At 35.3% G+C, this 20,740-nt stretch overlaps 2 protein-coding genes and 1 long non-coding RNA gene across 5 annotated transcripts; 1 reads left to right on the top strand and 2 right to left on the bottom strand.

The window, feature by feature from the left end:
- Positions 1-1,283: 1,283 nt before the first annotated feature.
- On the bottom strand, positions 1,284-3,850 carry LOC132630054 (F-box/kelch-repeat protein At3g23880-like). Its single transcript, XM_060345578.1, has 3 exons — positions 3,523-3,850; positions 3,387-3,448; positions 1,284-2,919 (listed from the first exon to the last, which is right to left on the bottom strand). Exons 1-3 carry the CDS (start codon positions 3,644-3,646, stop codon positions 1,813-1,815), a joined length of 1,293 nt encoding a protein of 430 aa, XP_060201561.1. The 5' UTR covers positions 3,647-3,850; the 3' UTR covers positions 1,284-1,812.
- Positions 3,851-5,220: 1,370 nt separating this feature from the next.
- Positions 5,221-10,031, top strand: LOC132630053 (uncharacterized). 3 transcript variants are annotated; one of them, XM_060345577.1, is made up of 4 exons: positions 5,221-5,443; positions 7,100-7,211; positions 9,399-9,441; positions 9,605-10,031. In XM_060345577.1, exons 1-3 carry the CDS (start codon positions 5,289-5,291, stop codon positions 9,414-9,416), a joined length of 285 nt encoding a protein of 94 aa, XP_060201560.1. In that variant the 5' UTR covers positions 5,221-5,288; the 3' UTR covers positions 9,417-9,441; positions 9,605-10,031. The 3 variants fall into 3 exon arrangements, with proteins under 3 accessions (XP_060201560.1, XP_060201559.1, XP_060201556.1); XM_060345576.1 differs by having other exon boundaries at positions 5,223-5,443; positions 9,390-9,441; XM_060345573.1 differs by lacking the exon at positions 9,399-9,441 and having other exon boundaries at positions 5,223-5,443.
- A 3,341-nt stretch (positions 10,032-13,372) lies between these two features.
- LOC132633679 (uncharacterized) lies at positions 13,373-15,395 on the bottom strand. Its single transcript, XR_009579738.1, has 2 exons — positions 13,803-15,395; positions 13,373-13,729 (listed from the first exon to the last, which is right to left on the bottom strand). It is a non-coding gene; the product is annotated as an uncharacterized LOC132633679 (long non-coding RNA).
- Positions 15,396-20,740: the final 5,345 nt, after the last annotated feature.

Here is a 20,740-nt window from a genome sequence, read left to right as displayed (position 1 = left end):
TCTAGGGAGGGCAAATAACTGGGGACTTAGAAAAATCTAAGAACCATCATTAGCAAAAGAGAGTATTCTAGGGAGGCCAAATTTTGTATGGAGATGCTAGCATAATGTGGCGAATTCTGAAGCAATCGGGTGAATTTGGTTAAGGAAAACCTTATGCTCGTGAACTATAATCCTCCTTGCCAACTTCAAGTTAGATTAATTTGATAAGTTATCAATTCCGAATGCTCTCGGGACCACCAGGGGATCCTCTTGCTAATTGCAAGTTTGGTTACTCCATTATTTCCAAACTTAAGCTGAAAAACGAAAAGACAAAAAGGAGAACATATCCTTATAAACTGATTATCTTATCTTGTTTGTTTGAAATTAACATAGCATTTAATTGAAGTAATTTTGTCCATACCTGTTAGTATTCTGTAAACCAGAATATATGAAAGAAAACAATTAAACGAGAAAATCAGAAATGTTAATTAAATATCCGAGCCCACAAGCATTTGAAAACAAATGCAGAGAACTTTGAGGGGAGAAAGATCAGAATTTTCAGTTTCTAAAATCTTAGGCAAGACAGGCAAAGCTTCTATGAAAGGGTGAGATGAAGAGGTGCAATCCAAAAGACAACAAAACCTTCCCAATTTTTTGTATTTAAATGGAAAAACAAATGGTAAAATATATTGTCGAATCCTTTTTATCCTTTATACCCTATTATGCGAGTAAAAGCAACACAACTTAGGCGAAAGATCAACAAAATTGACTAGTAGTTATTCCTATGGAAAATCATAAATTCAACAACACCTGTCGTAAAGTAAGTCTTGACAATCTAGTAAGATTTCAAGGTAAGTCAACAACACACGTTGTAAAGTGTTACATGTAAGTCTGGACAATTTGGTAGGATTTGAAGGTAATTCAACAACACAAGTTATAAATAGTTACAAGTAAGCCTTGACAATCCTAGTGTTCGGAAGAGAGTAAATTTTCAGTTTCAGCACTTCTTTCGCAAAACGTAACAACTTATTCACAAAATAAGCTACACTTTTAAGCACTTGCTACTTAAAACTACTTTTTTTCCAGCTAATCCAAACGGGCCATATCAAAAATAGCATACACCCATACAATGATATAGACAGACCAATTGAATAATTGAAAGGGCAACGAAAACAGGAAGAAAAAAAAAAAAGTAGTACTCGACTGAATGACCAACTCTACTTAATGAGGAGGAAAATGGTCCAATCGTACTATGAGAAAACTAAGATGCTGAAAACTCCATAACTAGCAGCTCCTTTGGATCATTCCCAAAAAACACATTTCATTTAAAATCATCTAAATGGAAAAGGAGAGTTTGAACCAAGCTGATACACAGAGCGAAAAATCAAATAGCATTTGACCATCTCAGAGTTTATAATGTACTCCAAGATGACATTACAATTAGCAATGCTAAGAAAATGATCAAAAATAAAAATGAGGAAAGTAGGCTTTCCATGCATAATTCAAACGCCAACTTCCACCCTCATGTTGCTGTGGAGACCAATATAATTGACAGGTGCAAATACCAGATCCCCCAACACAAACTTCTATCGCCAGAATTCCCACCTGAAATGTTACAACATAGCCAAGGATCAACAGGGAGAGTCCGTTTCACTTTTGTGTACCTCCACCTCGGTATACAATGACATCTTTCCAGACTGTAGGCATATAATTAAGCATAGGAAATCTCAAGTTAAGGAGATCACAGAGAGTAGAAGTGACCTATAAAATGATACGTTGTGCAGTACGATACTCTCACATAACAAAAACCCAATAATCATACATAGGCAAATACTAGGTAAGTAATTTAGGCGAGATCAAGCTCTCTGTATAAACAATTGCAAACTTAATGATATCACAATGAGGCCATAATCCAAATGGTCCTCTAAATGTCGTCCTGAATACAGTACCACTAGATCCCGTATGTTGGCAGCGTAGTAGCACTTCACCATCCGCAAACAGATGTTTTGGTCTGGCGGAATTAAAAAGATTAGGATTACGTATTGCAATCAATTTAGTCCAAGATTCTTTGACACCATAGTCTTTCATTACCCACAACTCAAAAGTGCGCATATGGTGATGTATATATGTAGAATACAAGCAAAGCATTCCTCCCAATACTGAAACACCATGGTCGATGATCAGCTTGTTGGACATATTGCGCAATCGCTCCAACAACGGTATCTCTCCATACACCTCATTTGAAATATTAAATGAAACGATAGTATAATGTGGTGACCGACCGAGCCAATGAAATGCTCCATGTACAAATGGCAAATAATCCATACCACAATCCTTAAAACCCGAAACACAATGAACGCCTGTAGGATAACTACTGATTCTTCTCCAGGAACCACTTTTTAGAGAGAGAATTTCAACACGATGACCATATGCTTTCAGGTTAATTGCAACGACCTTATAGTCATCACTAGTTGCGTCATATCCCAATCCCCATACACAATCTATCAGTGGAGATTCTGGATGGGGAAGTTCTATTGATTCTCTTGTGGAGGGGTTCCACAGCAAAAGGGGTAGATTGGGTCTATCAGACAAATATACAAGAAGAACCAGTCCATCATAACCACAATAAGGTTTGCACTTCATTGGTATGCAGTTCGAAGGGCAATCAACTTTTTGTTCATCCTCAACCATTTGAAACGGGGATAAAGAAGAAGAACGGAATCCAAGGCCACGGTCCTTAACACTCCACAATTGGCAAATAAGAATTTTTTGAGAATTTTGGTCATTCTTGGCATGAAGGTGATGCTTCATCTTAAAGTAAGGATCAGCAATTAATGCCTCCCAAAATTTTGAAACACATTTGAACCGAAGAAGAGACCGCACAGGTAACCTGCTGAGGATCTCCATCATTATGTCCACTTTAAAGCGAATGCCCGTGGCCTAGATAAGACAAGTAGAGTGCTTTAGTAGTTCATTTGTTGAAGATGTTAAATCTTTTCAGGCACACACATATATACATGGAGTAACTGAAAACCAATGTAAATTGGTGTTTTATAAGTAGTACTATCATTGGTAACTTAGTCGAAGGACAAAAGCAATCTTGACAGTGTTATGAATACGTAAACTAGGTGCTAGGATGACGACCGTGGACATCTAAGACAATGATTTCTCACAAAATGTCTGAGGAGTTGTTAGATTCTAGTAGTAATTTATCAATCAAGAAATCATTCATGTCAAAGAGCATAACTACGTCTTTTTTCAATCACAAAAAAAATCCTACCATGGTCCGAGGAGGATAAGAAAGAATATACAATCAAATTGGCGTTGTTAGCTAGCCATAATTATTTACTTAGTTGAAAAATGGTTTCTTTAATGTTATTAAGCATGCATAATGCTTAAGAAGTCACCTGATCAACATCCATTTGGTCTTGTGTATTACTATCATCTGAAGGGTCCATAATGCTCTTCCCTGTGAGCAGAATAGACAAGTAGTGAGAGGTGCCGTCAAAATCAAACACAGAGAGCTCAAATAAAGAAAGAAACCTGGTGCTGATTTCTTCTTTTGGGGCGGCGCTTCTACTCTCTGATTGAAAAGATTAGCTTTTTTTCTATTTATAATAATGGGGAGATTGGAGGATATTACTGACTTCTTCTTCTTTTGTGTCATCCTTCTGCTAGGGTGAAATGCAGAATGAATCTAGGATCTCGCCGTCACTCAAATATGGGGGTGGTTGGGCCGACCCATGATGGACTTTTGCACCGATATTGTTCCTTTCTCTTTCTAAATGCATTGGATTGGCAGTAGCTGCCTTTAAGCACCAAGCATTTTTTAAAGTATTTTATTAATGAATAGTATGACGTTTGGATAAAAGTGTTTGATAAGCATTTTTGACCTTAAAGTTGTTAATACAAAGAGCTAATAAGAAAATATAAGCGATAAAAAGGTAATATACTTGGTCAAATTAATAATTTTTTTTAAGCTAGAAAGCAATAAGTTGGGGTTCACCAACTATTTTATTTTGACTTATTTTAACTAGTTTTAAACTTATTTCAAACACTTTTTCATTTTGTCAAACACTCCAAAAAGTTAAAAAGGGCTTATAAGTAGGTTTGACCAGCTTGTAAGCCCATCCAAACACCCTCTTAACTTATTGAGATAATGGTCAACAACACGCTTTAACTATTAGTTGTTTTTTTTTTTTATCTAAACTATTACCAATTAATTTATAAAACACACATTAACTATCAATTGTTTACTTTCAGTGAGGTGTGTTTTGTAAACTAGTTGATTATAGTTCAGGTAGGAAACTAAAAAGAAAAAGTAATACTTGACGTATGTCTTTTACCCTTAATCCTAATTTATAACGTATGTTTTTTACCCTTAATCCTAATTTATATGACGCTTTTTTGTTTGTTGGTGGTCTAAAAAAGAATCACGTCTTTCTATGTTTAGTAACAATTCAATTTTAGATTTATCTTTTCATCCCTAATGAAATGATCTCTAGCCACACAAAATTATATAATTTATTTTATACTATAAATTTTAAAAATATTCCTTTACTTTTAAACTTGTTATCAAGTCAAACACCATTATTTAAAATGGGACAGAGAAAGTTGTACAACAATAACAATAACATAGACAGTACAATTCCACAAAATGAGGTCTAGGTAGGGTAGACTGTACACATATGTTACCTCTACCTTGGAAAGTGCATTGAACTAAATTCATAGAATACAACTGGATAAATGTCATGGTGACACGTGTCAATAGACCTGACTCAGGTCCAAATCAGCATTCGGCGCCTCCGAGAAAGGTCTAATGATACTGAAGGTGAGAGAGGACCCGGTTGCTTGTTGTAATAACAGAACACCGTTGGTAGGTAATGGTCAACTGTTACAAGCAATCATTCTATTAGGACTCGTTTGGCCATGAGAATTTTCACTTTTTTTTCTCGATTTTTTTCACTTTATTTGAAAATCAGCGGTAGTTCATGAAAATTCCAAATACAACTTGAAGTTCTTATTTTCACTTTTTTGCTTTGAGTATGTTTAAATAACCAAATATTCTTTGTAAAAACTATAACCAAACACAACTTCAACTTCAAAACTTTCAGATAAAGTAAAAAATATTTAATTTCGTGGCCAAACGACTACTAAAAGTGCACTAATACTTGAAACTTGGAGGACTATTAGTGTACTACTATATAAAAGAAAAGGGACACTCTGAGTCAAAAGCCAAAAACTTGGAGGACTATTATTGTAGATGAAAATTCACACGTTTGCATTTCTGACAACCTAAAGATCACCAAATGCATAGGTTGGAGAAAAATAAGGAAAACATGGGAAGAGGAAGAAAACAAATATTCCTTGGACTTGGTCTGGTTATGGTGATGGGTTTAGCTGTTTACTTAAGGCTTTGGACCATTGACTACAAATTCTCTTCTACTGAAACTGAATTACTCAGGTATTCTTTCTTGCTTAACCTTTACTTGTACCTGAAAAAAGATCATGTCTTTAGGTTAGTAATGGATTTTCCCTTTGTTTGGTTGCTGGGAAAATTGGGTGTAGTTCAAGAAACAAAAAGGACTAGTTGGGGATTTTGATTAGTCTTAATTTTAAGCAAGAACGTTCAAAAAGCAATCACCTTTACTTGTATCCAGCATTGGGATGTAGGTTTCTTGTTTGTATTCAATATTGGTAACCACTCTAGTCCCTACAGAAGTGTTTTTCTTTCTTTCCTTGCTTGAATTTACCTCAAAAAGAAAAAAAAAAAACTCATGTCTTTGCACACAGAAATGGATCAAGAAAATGATTGGAAATGGCTCTTCAATTTGCTTGTTTGCTGGGAAAATTGGGTATTGTTCAAGAAACAGAAGGACTAGTTGGAATGTTGATTAATCTTAATTTTAATCAAGAACATTGAAAAAAAAAAAAAAGGCAATCACCTTCACTTGTATTCAGCATTGGAATGTACCTTAAAAAAAATCATGTCTTTGCACTAAGAAATGGATTTTCACTTTGAAGCAGTAGCTGGGGATGTTGATTAGTCTTAACTCTCAATGAAGAATATTCAAAAGCACCAATCTTTATTTTTGTGTCTAGCATAGGAATTTGGGTTTCTTGTTTTGTATTCAATATCGATAACCTTAAATAAAGGTCTCAATCGTTTGTATGTACCTCATAAAAGATCATGTCTTTGCACCCTGGAATGGATCAAGAAAGTTGATTGGAAATGGATTTTCACTTGGTTTGGTTGCTTTGAAACTTAAGTATGGTTCAAAAGACAGGGACTAGTTGGGGATGTTGATTAGTCTTAACTTCTAAGCAACACTATTAAAGAAAGCAATCACCTCTACTTGTATCCAGCATGGAAATGTAGGTTTCCTTTTTCTATCCAATTTTGGTAACCACCCAAGAGAAGTGTTTTATCTTTCTTTTCTTGCTTGACTGACCAGCAAAAGGAAAACCAGTTTTGAATTCCGCATTTGGACTAGAATATCAATTGAGTTAGGAAATGAAGGTATCAGAAACTTAATGACTCCCCTCTGCTTTTGTAGTATCCGCTTGTTTTTCTCCGTCTATGTATTAGCTTCTGTGCTGAACGAATTTGTTTTTGCCTAAACCACGTAATGTCGTATGAGTTCAGTGAAGGAAAGTGGGCAAAAATGTTTAATATAACAAGTAGGATCTAGGAGTAAATGGCCTCAGAGGTTTTATCCTTTTTTAACTTTTCTTTGTGTGTTACCCTTATGAGTTTATGAAATTGGAATACACATCTAAGTTTCTTGAGGGGTGAAAATCATGTGAACCCCATTGCATATGCCTTAGCAGGTAACTTGCCTTGGATTTTGATTATAGCGTTGTTTTGATTAGCATATAGCAGACCACTTAGAACTAGTACCGAGGCAAAATTGGTTCCAAGTTAAGTACTGATTGAAATACATAAGAAATTGTGTTTTCAAGATGAAGGTTGTTCATATACCACATTTTCAGCGCGAGTCTAAAATTGCTGGCAATCAAACATATGATCATATTTTATATTAAAAATCCAACTTTCTTATTAATATAGAATTTCGCCATTTACTGCTTCGCTAAGTATTTTGATCCTGGTTTCTTGCAGGAGACAGTTCAATCTTGCTAGTAGAGAAGCAATGGACGAATCTGCAGTGTGGAGAAAAAGATATAATGATGAGGAAGTGAAATCTTCCGCCTGCCAAAAGGAAGTGATTAAGGTAGGCATCTTTCATTGAGAATCAATAATATTTTGGTGAGAAGTTTACCATAGACGTTTGACATAAGTATTATATCTAGTGAAGCCCTTGAACTGCCGTTGTTATATTATGTTCTGCGACATGTTATCCTCTCTATTGACAATCAATGATGGCATGAGTAATTTAATACCTTAATTCCTTATTAACTAAGTAATGTACCACCTTAATCGAGAATATTTACTAGGCAATCACATATTTACCGAAGTAAAAAAAACAAATAATATTCACCTTTTCTACAATTATACATCTGCCTAGAAAAATGGTTGTATCTATGACCCTACGTATAAGCAAATGTTGTGTTTCCTCTGAACAACATTTATTGTGTTTCAACGATAATGGCTTCCTCCTTTCTGTGCAGCATGAGTTCTCTCTTGTTAAATGAATCTTGTAACTTGTTGAAATTAGTCGAGGTGCGCGCAACCTGGCCGAGACACCACGGTTATAAAAAAAAAATCTCGTAAATTCCAAGTACAACTACGACAATAAATATTGTGAAAGTGATTTCTCTGTCTAGTTCAAGTCTGAGAAAATTAGTGATTTCTTTTCCCCTCTGCATAATAAAATCCAGCTGTATTTGAATTTCTGTTGAAATTTCACCCTCTAGGTGTATGCTACATTGTCAGTTTGTCACTGAAAAGTTTGAGATTCTGTATTGTTTTATTAGAACACATATGATTAGAAAGTTCCCTTACATTTTCTCTTTCAACTAGAGATTGGAATCACCAAGTAGATAGGCTTCTGCATTTCCTGCACTGCATTTGCCATGTGCAGCTTTTCTTGTCAGGCATTTCTTTATGCGGAGGTATTTAGTTGATGTCCGCAGGATTTGGTATTACAGATCCTTTTTCATTCTCGACAGTTAGCTCTCATCTTTCCTCATCAAATTATGCTTTTTGAACCTCATTGGCTTTTATTCCTAGGAGCGCCTCTCTCTCTCTCTCTCTGACACCACCAGCACTAAATTAATTTCTTCTATGAGAATCAGATGAGTGGGAATTGTCGAGTAGAGACAAGAGGAATTGGGAGTATTCACCTCCACTCGATAGTCATCCAGACTTACATAAACTGCAATCTCATTCCTATTAGCTTCAAAAGGACTTTATTCGGGAAGTGTTGACTCAATGAAGGACTTTGCAACCTCCTTGTATACTAGCATTATCGGACATGAGTGAACAATAGATGCAATCTACCCTTTATTGTAATTGTTGGTCGTCTGATGGATTTATATCTTACTGATTGCAATACAATTGAGATTGGTGTTAGAGTGACAAACTTTTAGCTCTTGAAGGAATTGCTTTGCATCAATCTACCTGATGACGCCATGTTACCAGTTCAAAAAAATTCTACCTGATGATGCCGTAGATTTCTAAGAGGCAGTGACTCCTGTTTGTGTTCTCAGAAAAGAAAGGAACTGTGGAATAAAATTATCAAGAAGTTTTAAGGAAAATTTGAGGAACAACCTAGTCTAATTCTGTTTGGTAGCAGATTTATAAGTCACGGATGCTTGTCTGTATAAGTTGCTCAAATCGGGGAAAAGATAAAAGTTACTGCAAACGGTAATTCTAATGTAATACAGAATTTCGAGAGGAATGAGGTGAAGGAAAACTGTGACATTGATATCATTAACTGTCCTTTATATAATACTCACTCGCGGAGAGATACCTAGTTTTATGAGAAAATAGAACCAGGTTTACATAGTTGTATTTGATATTATCCTAAAATGCAAAGCTAGAACATTCAAATAAGTGGGAAGACGGAATGGAATAGGTCAATTAAATTTGAGCCAAATGTCGCTGTTGCTCTACATTATCCTGTTCCTTGAACCCCTCTTAGTTCTTTTCATCCTGATCTTTGTAAAGAGAATTGATGCATTGTTTCTGCTGTTTGCTATTGTCTTGTCCATTTTATGTATCAAGATATAGAACATGTCATCTGCACTATGTTCATAGTCAAGTGAAAATCATTTGTTTCACATGATCTGATTGTTGAGGCACGTTTCATGCATTATAAACGTCTTTATGTTTGGACTCCTTCTGAATTTAAAGAAGTTCCAATTCTTCCCTTGCCTGTTTTAGTTAGAAAGTGAGTTAACCGTTGCACCTCATTTGCTTGTTTGTTAACATATAGCCTTTTGTGTAGAATAAGCAGTTATTGAAGGAGCATTAAGAAGAAATTAGACCTGCTACAGAAGGTGAATGTTTTAGACAATTTTCTTGATGTGTTTCTTTGCGCATTTTTTCTCTTTCTTCTACTTTCTTGTGTTTGGTCGGTGAAGGCCACTTGCACATGGGAAATTTTTATCATCATCTTCACAGTTCAATTAATACTTTGTCTATGATGTTTGATTTCACCAGGAAAACATTGATTTACTTGAACGGCTCGAATCTTTGAAACAACAACTTGAATTGGAGAAGTTGAAATGTAGCATGAGACAGATATGACCTCACCGGAAGCCTGGTGGTCTGGAGAACATTCGGAAGTTGATAACATGCATTTTAAATCTATCTGGAACTTGGCGAGGAGGATTATAGTTCATGAGAATAAAAGTTTCAGACAAGATTGCAGTCCTTAACCAAATTCACCCGTTTGCTTCAGAATTGGCTACATTATATGCTTTCAAAGAGCCATGCCAAAGCATTTCCATACAAATTTTGGCCACCCTAGAATACTCTCTTTTGTTAATGATGGTTCTTAGATTTTTCTAAGTCTCCATACAGCATCTTAAATCTTCGATTGTACAGATACAAAATGCAAAATCTGAAATGCTTTCAAAAAGTGAAATTAATTGGTCACTAGAAATCTAGAATCATTGCTCGGTGATTGTGAGCTGATTATTGTTGGTTCTTTTACATTGGTATGAATGACATTCTCAACAGTGCCAAGGAGATTAATTGGGAGCATTTGCACTGTTAATTGGGAGCATTTGTACTGTAACGTGCTTGAAAAAAAAAAAAAGTAAATAGCGGTGAACTCAATTCCAATTTCCAGCTCGCTTCTTGGGGTGGGCGTCCGGTATTCGATTCGGTATTTCTAGAGTTCGGGTTGGGTAATCGGTAATTGAAGTAAACTTTGGTTTTGTAAATTTCGGTACATTTTTGAGGGTTTACCATTCAATTACTGAAGACGGCCATTGAAAACAAGCCCACCGACAACACCAGCGAATCCTAGGATGAAGCCTAGTGATTGAATGGTTGTCTGAGAGTAAAACCAGATTGGATCATATTGCCTCGAGTATCTAGCTGCAATGACTCCAATTAGCATGAAAATTCCCCAGCTAAACATCTTTAGAAGTCCATGCTTCTAAAGATTTTGCATAAAGTGTCTTTGTTTCACTTTGACCTGTTTTGCAACAGCACCAGCATAAAATATGTCAAGAACTTCTTCAACTAACGTACTCTAGAGCAAACTTGCAATGAGCAAGAGGATCCCCTGGTGGTCCCGAGAACATTCGGAAGTTGATAACTTGTCAAATTAATCTAACATCAAAATACGCAAATGAGTCACTAGATGAGCGCCGATGGCTGCCTCTGCGCACAGGAGTTTCTGGCTCGTTGAGACGGTTGCTCCTCCATAAGGCAACTTTCAGAGGAAGTACGCTGATGTTGTGGATTTCCATCTCTGGGTTTCGGGATGCCCTTTTGGCTGACAGTAGAACTGGGGACATAATCGACATAAGATGGGGCCATACTAGGAAATGGACTTTTAGGAGGCAGTAAAGAGCCCTTAATTGTAAATCATATTTCTCATGGTACATGGCCCCTTGGACTTTGCCATAGAAAAGCACACAAGATCTCTACAAGAAAACAAAAAAAAAGATATGCACCGGTTGGGATAACTAAACCTTCAAAAATATAACAGCCCTTGATAAAGATGATCTTATTATTAGCAAGCGAAGTATCACGGCCAAATCCCAAAACTTTCTGCTCCAATCAATAGAAGTCAGAAACCAAACCTAAAAATAAAAGGAGATGACACAACAATAGGCACTGCAAACATTCCGCATACATTAGCTATATGAATAACAGTCCCACAATAATGAGATAAAATCAAATTCGACGAAACCATGATCTTTCTAGAAAATCCTGACTTCATAAAAGACCAGGTAAATTTTTTGTGTATACAGGGAATCACCCTGTTATTCTAGCAGGTATCAGCTTATTCATCTGACCAGATTACATCAATTTGGATGATCAACTGGATCTTAAATCATCGATTTATGAGTTTCAAGCCCTGCAAGCTTTATGAGATCTTGTACTAATTTCTATCTAATTTCAAGGTAGAGTGACCTGGCCCTTACAGGGTGGGAACCATGAAGCACATCTAAGGTATTCAGAGCTATTAAGAATGATTGAAAGGGGAGAACCAGGAAATGAAGGTGAAGAAGGAGCACAGTTATCACCAAGAGTGGGATGAAGTAGGAAGAAAAGCTTCTTTCCCATTTGGGATTGCAAAAGCTGTCAAAAGTATAGAGACAGGCTCCCAAAAATATAGAGGCATGCTTCAGGGAGGAGGCTCTTTCTTGCATTCCTCTTTATTTATTTCTTTTCTGTTTTCCTAAGAAAGAGGGTGTGATTGCTCATGGAGTGTAAGAGAATCCAAAAACTGTTCAGGAACATTATGTTTGCTGCAATTTGATGGATACAAATTTAGGCTATCATATCTGCAAAGTGATGTTATGCTGGAAACGAGACGAAGACCTTGAACCTCCCACAGACACGCCCAACAACTACCACAACAAATGGGGAACCACAACAACATTAACAAGGGAAAAAATTAAAATATTGCATCAAAAGGAAAAGAATTGTATCCTTATGCTCTAACACCCAGCTATATTTTTTCTGAGTATACTTTATGTGAAACAAAGAAGCACTAATTTTAACTTATCCGGATCCTGCTACCAGTGTGTAACACTTGGGACATGAAAACCGGAAGAAACTGAACACCTTTTGATTGGACTTCATTTCTGACACACCTTAGTTTGTTCACATCATTTGATTAGAATTAGCAATAGTCAAAACATTCTCTTCCGACAACATGACACCATGAAGATTAGGTTAAAAGTAGGTTGTTTTTTTAAGTCAGTTAAAAGTATGTTTCTCAGGCTGGAAGCAGTTAGTAAAGCAAATTTGTCACAGGGATATGTAGGAGCTAAAAAGATTGGAAAATGCTGGTATCACTATTCTGAAGAGAAAGACTCTATAAATCATATATATGGCTAGGCTCCAAAATTTAAACTCTAGGGGTACAACCTTTTAAGATTCTTAGTTTGAACCTATAGTATTTTAAAAGTTATGGGTTCATGTCTATTGTTTATTGTAATCTTCTGAAGTTTATGCTCCGCGTCAAAAGTTAGGGGTTAAATTGAACCCCCACCTATCATGCTACATCCGCCGCCACTGTGGCTAGGGACTTGTTGCATATGTAAGATCCTTGGATAATATGTTATCGGGAAGATGTGGCCTGATTCTAAATTTGAATAATGGCAAAAGAAAATCAGGATTGACTATGCTCACTATTCCACCAGGAAATGATGCGACAGTTAATGCATTCATGAAATGCCACGGTGGTAAGCTCTTTCCCCAGAGAGTTTCTATTTTAGACAACTGAATATATTACATCAGCAAAATAAATTGGTCTTAACAACTTTATCTATTTTCCATGAGCATTCGGAAAGCACTCCATCTTTACTTAAATTTGAACAATCAAAAGGATAGAAATAGTGTCTCTGCAGGCACTTCAACATAAATCTCTCTCTATAAACAAACTATACCATGAGCACCCAACCTTATGATCGTCAACCCTTTACTAAGTGAAAATCAAAACTTGCTTTCCATATTATTATTTTCATCTAAACTAAAGAAATATATTGCTATTGCAATATTAACGGACCCTTCTTACTTTGTGTAAACTTTCCACGATGTCCCTACTAGTGTAGATTAGTGGGTACAATTTGTAAACAACCATATTTTGAGGATGAATATCTTTTTTTTCTGTTTTATTACCATATAGAAAAATAATAAGCAAATTAGAAAAAAAAAATGCTCTTCCCCAAATCTCCGACTTGAAAGAACAGTTTTCATCAAATTTTTCCCCAATTAATCGCACAAAAAAGGAACAAACACAAAAAAAATCTTCAAAATATTTCCCCCCATGTTTTTGCTGACATGTTCATAATAATCAAACAAACGACTTCAAATCAAATAACAAAAATAGAAAGCAATGTGATAAAAGGACAAAAAGAGGAAGATATTTGTATATTTGGGAGCTGACCCAACAAACAGAAGTCTGCCAGCATCATAACAAACAAAAGTCTAAAAGATTGTTCATAGAAAAGATCCAAGGGAACGGAACATATCAAAGCAAGTAGGGAATTAATATTTCAATAGCCACCACGGAGACGAAGCAAAAATCAGCCTCAGAAATCATTACACTTCATCAGAATGTGAAGCAGCCAACTGGCGTTGCGTATCTGGATTAATCTGTGATTCACAAAATGTAATTATTAATAACCAAAATTTTAAGCAAATATAACTCAAAAAAATAGCAACTTACCGGATAGTCGGAGCATTTGCAAGTTTCATTATCACACGTACACCCTTTACGACACCTGAGGAGCCTCTGTCTTGAACAAGAAGGACCTACTTTTGTGGAAGGTGCAGCTGATTCCCATTGCTCTCTTGTACTGGTTCTTCAACAACCAGTAAGACCTGATTTGCATTCTCGTTGTTCGCTTGTACATCCTTATGCACATGATCTGATTCAGTTGATACTTGTAAGTTCGCATTTTCCTCATTTAAGACCAGAAAAGCTGAATTGTTTTGTAGGTCTACATTTTCATAGCCAATATTATTCTCATCATCTCATTCTTGTGAGTTCGCATATAACTCATGGCGCAAAGAAGGAGGTGATTCTAACACCATACCTCCACCATTCATCATTAGTGTCTTGCTTTTCCTAGTTCTACGCCCTTGAACTTGTGCCACACCAACTAAGTCCTCAACATCAACATTAGTACCTCCGCTCTCCATGCTCTCCACCATTGGTGTCTTGCGTTTCCTAATTCTAGTCCCTTGAACTTGTGCCACACCAACTAAGTCTTCAACATCAGTACCTCTGCTCTCCACCATTGGTTGCTTGCCTTTCCAAGTTCTACGCTTTAGAGCTTGTGCCATACCAACTAAGTCTTCAACATCATTACCTCTGCTCTCCACCATTGGTATCTTGAGTTTCCTAGTTCTAGGCTCTTGAACTTGTGCCACACCAAATAAGTCTTCAACATCAGTACCTCGCTCTCCACCATTGGTGTCTTGCCTTTCCTAGTTCTACGCCCTTGAGCTTGTGTCACACCAACCAAGTCTTCAACATCAGTACCTCCGCTCTCCACCATTGGTGTCTTGCCTTTCCTAGTTCTACGCCTTTGATCTTGGGCCACATCAACTAAATCTTCAACATCAGTACCTCCCCTACCACCATTGGAGGATTACCTCTCTTCCTCCTATTTAGCCTAGACCCCAAATCCGCCATTAGTGCCTTACCTCTCCTTATATTAAGGGTGTTTATCCAAGACACCAAAGTGTCAACATCAACAGGGTCACCATTTTCATCTACCAAAGTGTCAACAGAGTCACCATTTTCATCTACCAAAGTGTCAATAGCAGGGTCACCATTTTCATCTACCAAAGTGTCAATAGCAGGGTCACCATTTTCATCTGGTATATCAGCAATAATCAGAGTAGATGATTTTTTCATTCATTTTCTAAGTCATCTATGCTCTTTGGCCCTTTCAAGTCTCTCCAAACGTTCCAACACTTCAGTTTTCTTTTTTATCCACCGATGCATCTTTTCAACTTCCTTTGCATCTTTGAATTTTTTTTAATCTTTCCTATTATATCATCTCTTGTATATCCTATATTTGCCAACATCTTTAACTCTTTTTCATGAAAGTATTCTTTTATATTACACCCTAAACATTTTGTTGTTCTCCAGGTGTCGAAACACTCATGACATACTGTGTCATTGGACATGGTTTAGGGTTTTTGTGAGAGAGGTAGAGCGGCGATTTAGATCTTAGGGTTTTTGTGACAGAGGTGGAGCGACGATTTTAGATGAGGATCTGTGAGAGAGCGTGTGCTTAGGTTTTTATTAGGTTTTGTGTAGAGTTTAAATGGTAGGTGTATTGATTTCCACGTTAATGATCATTTTTTTTTATGAGGTTTGACCTTCTTTTGGAGTGGTCTTTAATTTTTGTCCCTCAAATTGATGGTCTTTAATTTTTGTCAGTTAAAAGTATGTTTCTCAGGCTTGAAGCAGTTAGTAAAGCAAATTTGTCACGGGGATATCTAGGAGCTAAAAAGATTGGAAAATGCTTGTATCACTGTTCGGAAGAGAAAGACTCTGTAACTCAGATATATGGTTAGGCAGAGGCGACTCCAGAATTTAAACTCTAGGAGTACAACCTTTTAAGATTCTTAGTTTGAACCTATAATTTTAAAAGTTATGGGTTCATGTCTCTGTTTATTGTAATCTTCATAAGTTTATACTCCGCGTCGAAAGTTAGGGATTCAATTGAACCCCCACCTATCATGCTACATCCGCCGCCACTAGGGCTAGCACTACTAAAAAACTGTCAAAAACCGACGGAAAAAATCGACGGCCCGCGTCAGTTTTTTCATTGAAACCGAAGGAAAACCGACCTATCACGGTCTGTCGATTTTCATAGCGTCGCTTTCTGAAAACTGACGGACTGCGTCGCTTATGCGGTTCGTCGATATTTTATCCAATAAAAAAATTAAAAAAATTGGCGGATTGCATCGGTTTTTTAAATTTTGAATTTTTTTTAATTTAAAAAGAAATAATATAAATTTTATAAAAAACCAACGCAGTCCGTCGGTTTTCTGAAAATTTTACAGAATTAATTTTCAGAAAATCGACGGATTGCGTCGGTTTGTTAGAAAATTTCCTGCATGCAATTGCTGCATTTTCTGCAGCCACACCTGCACAAAACCAACACTAAACACTCCAAATCAATTCTAAAAGAGCTACAACACATAAAATCACCCTAAGTAACAATCAAACACATCAAACACTGTCTAAACACATCAAATACGATCTAAATAGACCTTCAAAGTTAAAAAAATATTTAAATGTCCAACATTGCATTGCATGTGTGATAAACCCGTCAACACCTTTAACAAATTCATGATGTACACCCATACGATCACTATTATTCATATTATACATCCACATACGATCCATCTACAAAAATATACTCACAAATTATTGAGGTTATAGAAATATATTATAACTTAAGAATTCTAACTTAAAATATAACTTAAGAAAATACAGTCCCAACCAATTCTGACTTTGAATTCTTAATAACAATTCTAACTTTAATATAACTTTGAAAAGCACAATCCCAACCAATTCTAAAAATTGAAAAGTAAATCTAATCAAATAAAGTCTACATTTTAGTTTAGAGGTTTTAGAAATATTATAACTTAACAATTCAAACCTTGAAAAGCACAATCCCAACCAATTTTAACTAAGCTAACACAAATACATTGACAATGAACATAAAAAAAATAGCACAATCTCAAGCAAATATATATATATATATATATATATATATATATATATATATATATATATATATATATATATATATATATATATATATATATATATATATATATATATATATATATATATATATACATATATATATATATATATACATATATATATATATGAAAAGTAAACTGGTCAAATAAAGTTTACATTTTTTCACAAATTCAACATCAATAATTTAAGAAAGCACAATACCAACCAATTCTAACTTTGAATTCTCAATAACAATTCTAACTTTAATAACTTATGGATTCTAACTTTAATATAACTTTGAAAAGCATAATCCCAACCAATTCTAACTTTGAATTCTCAATAACAATTCTAACTTTAATAACTTATGGATTCTAACTTTAATATAACTTTGAAAAGCACAATCCTAACCAATTCTAACTTTGAATTCTCAATAACAATTCTAACTTTAATAACTTATGGATGCTAACTTTAATTCTACAAATTGAAAAGTAAATCTAGTCAAATAAAGTCTACATTTTAGTTTAGAGGTTATAGAAATATTATAACTTAACAATTTTAACTTTGAATTCTCAATAATAATTCTAACTTTAATAACTTATGGATTCTAACTTTAATATAACTTTGAAAGACACAATCCCAACCAATTCTAAAAATTGAAAAGTAAATCTAGTCAAATAAAGTCTACATTTTAGTTTAGAGGTTATGGAAATATTATAACTTAACAATTCTAACCTTGAAAAGCACAATCCTAACCAATTCTACCTTTGAATTCTTAATAATAGTTCTAACTTTAATAACTTATGGATTCTAACTTTAATATCACTTTGAAAAGCACAATCTCAACCAATTCTAAAAATTGAAAAGTAAATCTGGTCAAATAAAGTTTACATTTTAGTTTTGAGGTTATAGAAATACTATAACTTAACAATTCTAACTTTGAAAAGCACAATCTCAACCAATTCTAATTTTGAATGCTCAATAACAATTCTAATAACTTATGGATTCTAACAAAAAGCACAATCCCAACAAAAAAAAAAGTCAAATAAAGTATACATTTTTGCACATATTCAACATCAATAATATTACAAACAATGATAACTAAGCTAACACAAATACATTGACAATAAACATAAAATATAGCACAATCTCAAGCAAAAAAAAAAAAAAAGAAAGTAAACTAGTCAAATAAAGTTTATATTTTTTCCACAAATTCAACATTAATAACATTACAAATGATGTTTAACAAAGCTAAATAGACTAACATTAGGCCAAAAATCTACAAATAAAACTAAAATTGAAAGAATTTTAAAAGCCCTAGTATAAAAGAAACTAACCTCAATTTATAAGTTAAAAACGGGGCTGGGGTAGGTGGGGGTCAGCTGCGCAGGTGGCGGCGGGTGGGCGGCAGTTGGCAGGTGGCGGGGGTGGGCGGCGTGTTAGGGTTAAGAAAGAAGGGATTTTTTTTTTGGGAGAGAAGGGTATTTTTTTGGGGAAGATGGTCAATGATTTCCCAAACCCGTTTGGCCATATTATTAAAAAAAAAAAAAAATCGACGCGGTCCGTCGGTTTTTTTAAATTGTTTGCCAGCCATTGACTAAAAAAAAAAAACTAAAAACCGACGTAGTCCATCGGTTTCCTAAAAAAAATTCTTTTATTAATATTTTAAAAACAAAATGAATTATAAATTATTTAATATAATTTTAAAACTAAAATCAACGTTGTCCATCGAGAAAACTGACATTGTGTAGGTTTTTTGTTTTTAATTAAATAAATATAAAAATTAGAAATACACTTCGTCGGTTTTTTCGTCCGTCGAATTTTGATAGTTTTCTAGTAATGTAGGGACTTGTTGCATATGTAAGATCCTTGGATAATATGCTATCGGAAAGATGTGGCCTGATTCTAAATTTGAGTAGTGGCAAAAGAAAATGAATTGCAGATGCTCACTATTCCACCAGGAAATGATGCAACAGTTAATGCATTCATCAAATGCCACAGTGGTAAGCTTTTACCCCCCAGAGAGCTTCTATTTTAGACAACTGAATATATTACATCAGCACAATAAATTGGTCTTAACAACTTTATCTATTTTCCATGAACATTCAGAAAGCACTCCATCTTTACTTAAATTTGAACAATCAAAAGGATAGAAACTGTGTCTCTGCAGGCACTTCAACATAAATCTCTCTCTATAAACAAACTATACCATGAGCACCCAACCTTATGATCGTCAACCCTTTACTAAGTAAAAATCAAAACTTGCTTTCCATATTATTATTTTCATCTAAACTAAACAAATATATAGCACTTGCAACATTAACAGATCGTTCTTACTTTGTGTAAACTTTCCACGATGTCCCTACTAGTGTTGATTAGTGGGTACAATTTGTAAACAACCATATTTTGAGGGCGAATATCTTCTTTTTCTATTTTATTACTATATAGAAAAACAATAAGAAAATCAGAAAAAAAATATGCTCTTCCCCAAATCTCCGACTTGAAAGAACAGTTTTCATCAAATTTTTCCCCAATTAATCGCACAAAAAAGGAACAAACTCAAAAAAAATCTTCAAAATATTTCCCCCCTGCTTTTGCTGACATGTTCATAACAATCAAACAAACGACTTCAAATCAAATAACCAAAATAGAAAGCAATGTGATAAAAGGACGAAAAGAGGACGATATTTGTATATTTGGGAGCTGACGCAACAAACAGAAGTCTGCCAGCATCATAACAAATAGAAGTCTTAAAGATTGTTCATAGAAAAGATCCAAGGGAACATATAAAAGCAAGCAGGGAATTAACATCTCAATAGCCACCACAGAGACTAGCAAAAATCAGCCTGAGAAATCACTACACTTCATTGGAATGTGAAGCAGCCAACTGGCATTGCATATGTGGATGAATCTGTGATTCACAAAATGTAATTATTAGTAACCAAAATTTTAAACAAATATAACTCAAAAAATAGCAACTTACCGGATAGTCGGAGCATTTACAGGTTTCATTATCGTGCGTGCACCCTTTATGACACCTGGGAAACCTCTGTCTTGAACAAGAAGGACCTAAATTCGTGGAAGGTGCAACTGATTCCCCTTTGTTCTCTTGAATTGATTCTTTTACAACCAGTAAGACCTGATTCGCATTCCCGTTGTTCCCATGTACATCCTAATGCACCTGATCTGATTCAGCTGATACTTATAAGTTCGCATTTTCCTAATTTAAGACCACAAAAGCTAATTCGTTTTGTAGGTCTGCATTTGCATGGCCCACATTATTCTCATCATCTGATTCTTATGAGTTCGCATTTAACGCGTGGTGCAATGAAGGAGGTGATTCTGACACCATACCTCCACCATCCATCATTGTTGTCTTGCTTTTCTTGTTTTTACGCCCTTGAACTTGTGCCACACCAACTAAGTCTTCAACATTAGTACCTCCGCTCTCCACGCTCTCCACCATTAGTGTCTTGCGTTTCCTAATTCTAGGCCCTTGAACTTGTGCCGCACCAACTAAGTCTTTAACATCAGTACCTCTGGTCTCCACCATTGGTTGCATGCCTTTCCTTGTTCTACGCCTTTAAGCTTGTGCCACACCAACTAAGTCTTCAACATCAGTACCTCCGCTCTCCACCATTGGTGTCTTGCGTTTCCTAGTTCTAGTCTCTACTTCTGCCACAACAACTAAGTCTTCAACATCAGTACCTCTGCTCTCCACCATTGGTGTCTTGATTTTACTAGTTCTACGCCCTTGAACTTGTGCCACACCAACCAAGTCTTCAACATCATTAGGGTCACTATTTTCATCTACCAAAGTGTCAATAGTAGGGTCACCATTTTCATCTACCAAAGTGTCAACAACAGGGTCACCATTTTCATCTACCAAAGTG

This window comes from Lycium barbarum, chromosome 3 (assembly GCF_019175385.1).
Source record: "Lycium barbarum isolate Lr01 chromosome 3, ASM1917538v2, whole genome shotgun sequence".
NCBI classification, from domain to species: domain Eukaryota; kingdom Viridiplantae; phylum Streptophyta; class Magnoliopsida; order Solanales; family Solanaceae; genus Lycium; species Lycium barbarum.
The sequence above is the reverse complement of the archived record's forward strand: the minus strand, read 5'-3'. Positions and strand labels throughout refer to the sequence as shown.

Coding starts and splice junctions, on each gene's coding strand:
- LOC132630054 (XM_060345578.1), bottom strand. CDS start 3,646: ATGACACAAAAGAAGAAGAAGTCAGTAATATCCTCCAATCTCCCCATT. Junction 3,449..3,522: donor AAAGAAGAAATCAGCACCAG/GTTTCTTTCTTT, acceptor TTCTGCTCACAG/GGAAGAGCATTATGGACCCT. Junction 2,920..3,386: donor ACCAAATGGATGTTGATCAG/GTGACTTCTTAA, acceptor TGTCTTATCTAG/GCCACGGGCATTCGCTTTAA.
- LOC132630053 (XM_060345573.1), top strand. CDS start 5,289: ATGCATAGGTTGGAGAAAAATAAGGAAAACATGGGAAGAGGAAGAAAA. Junction 5,444..7,099: donor ACTGAAACTGAATTACTCAG/GTATTCTTTCTT, acceptor GGTTTCTTGCAG/GAGACAGTTCAATCTTGCTA. Junction 7,212..9,604: donor GCCAAAAGGAAGTGATTAAG/GTAGGCATCTTT, acceptor TGATTTCACCAG/GAAAACATTGATTTACTTGA.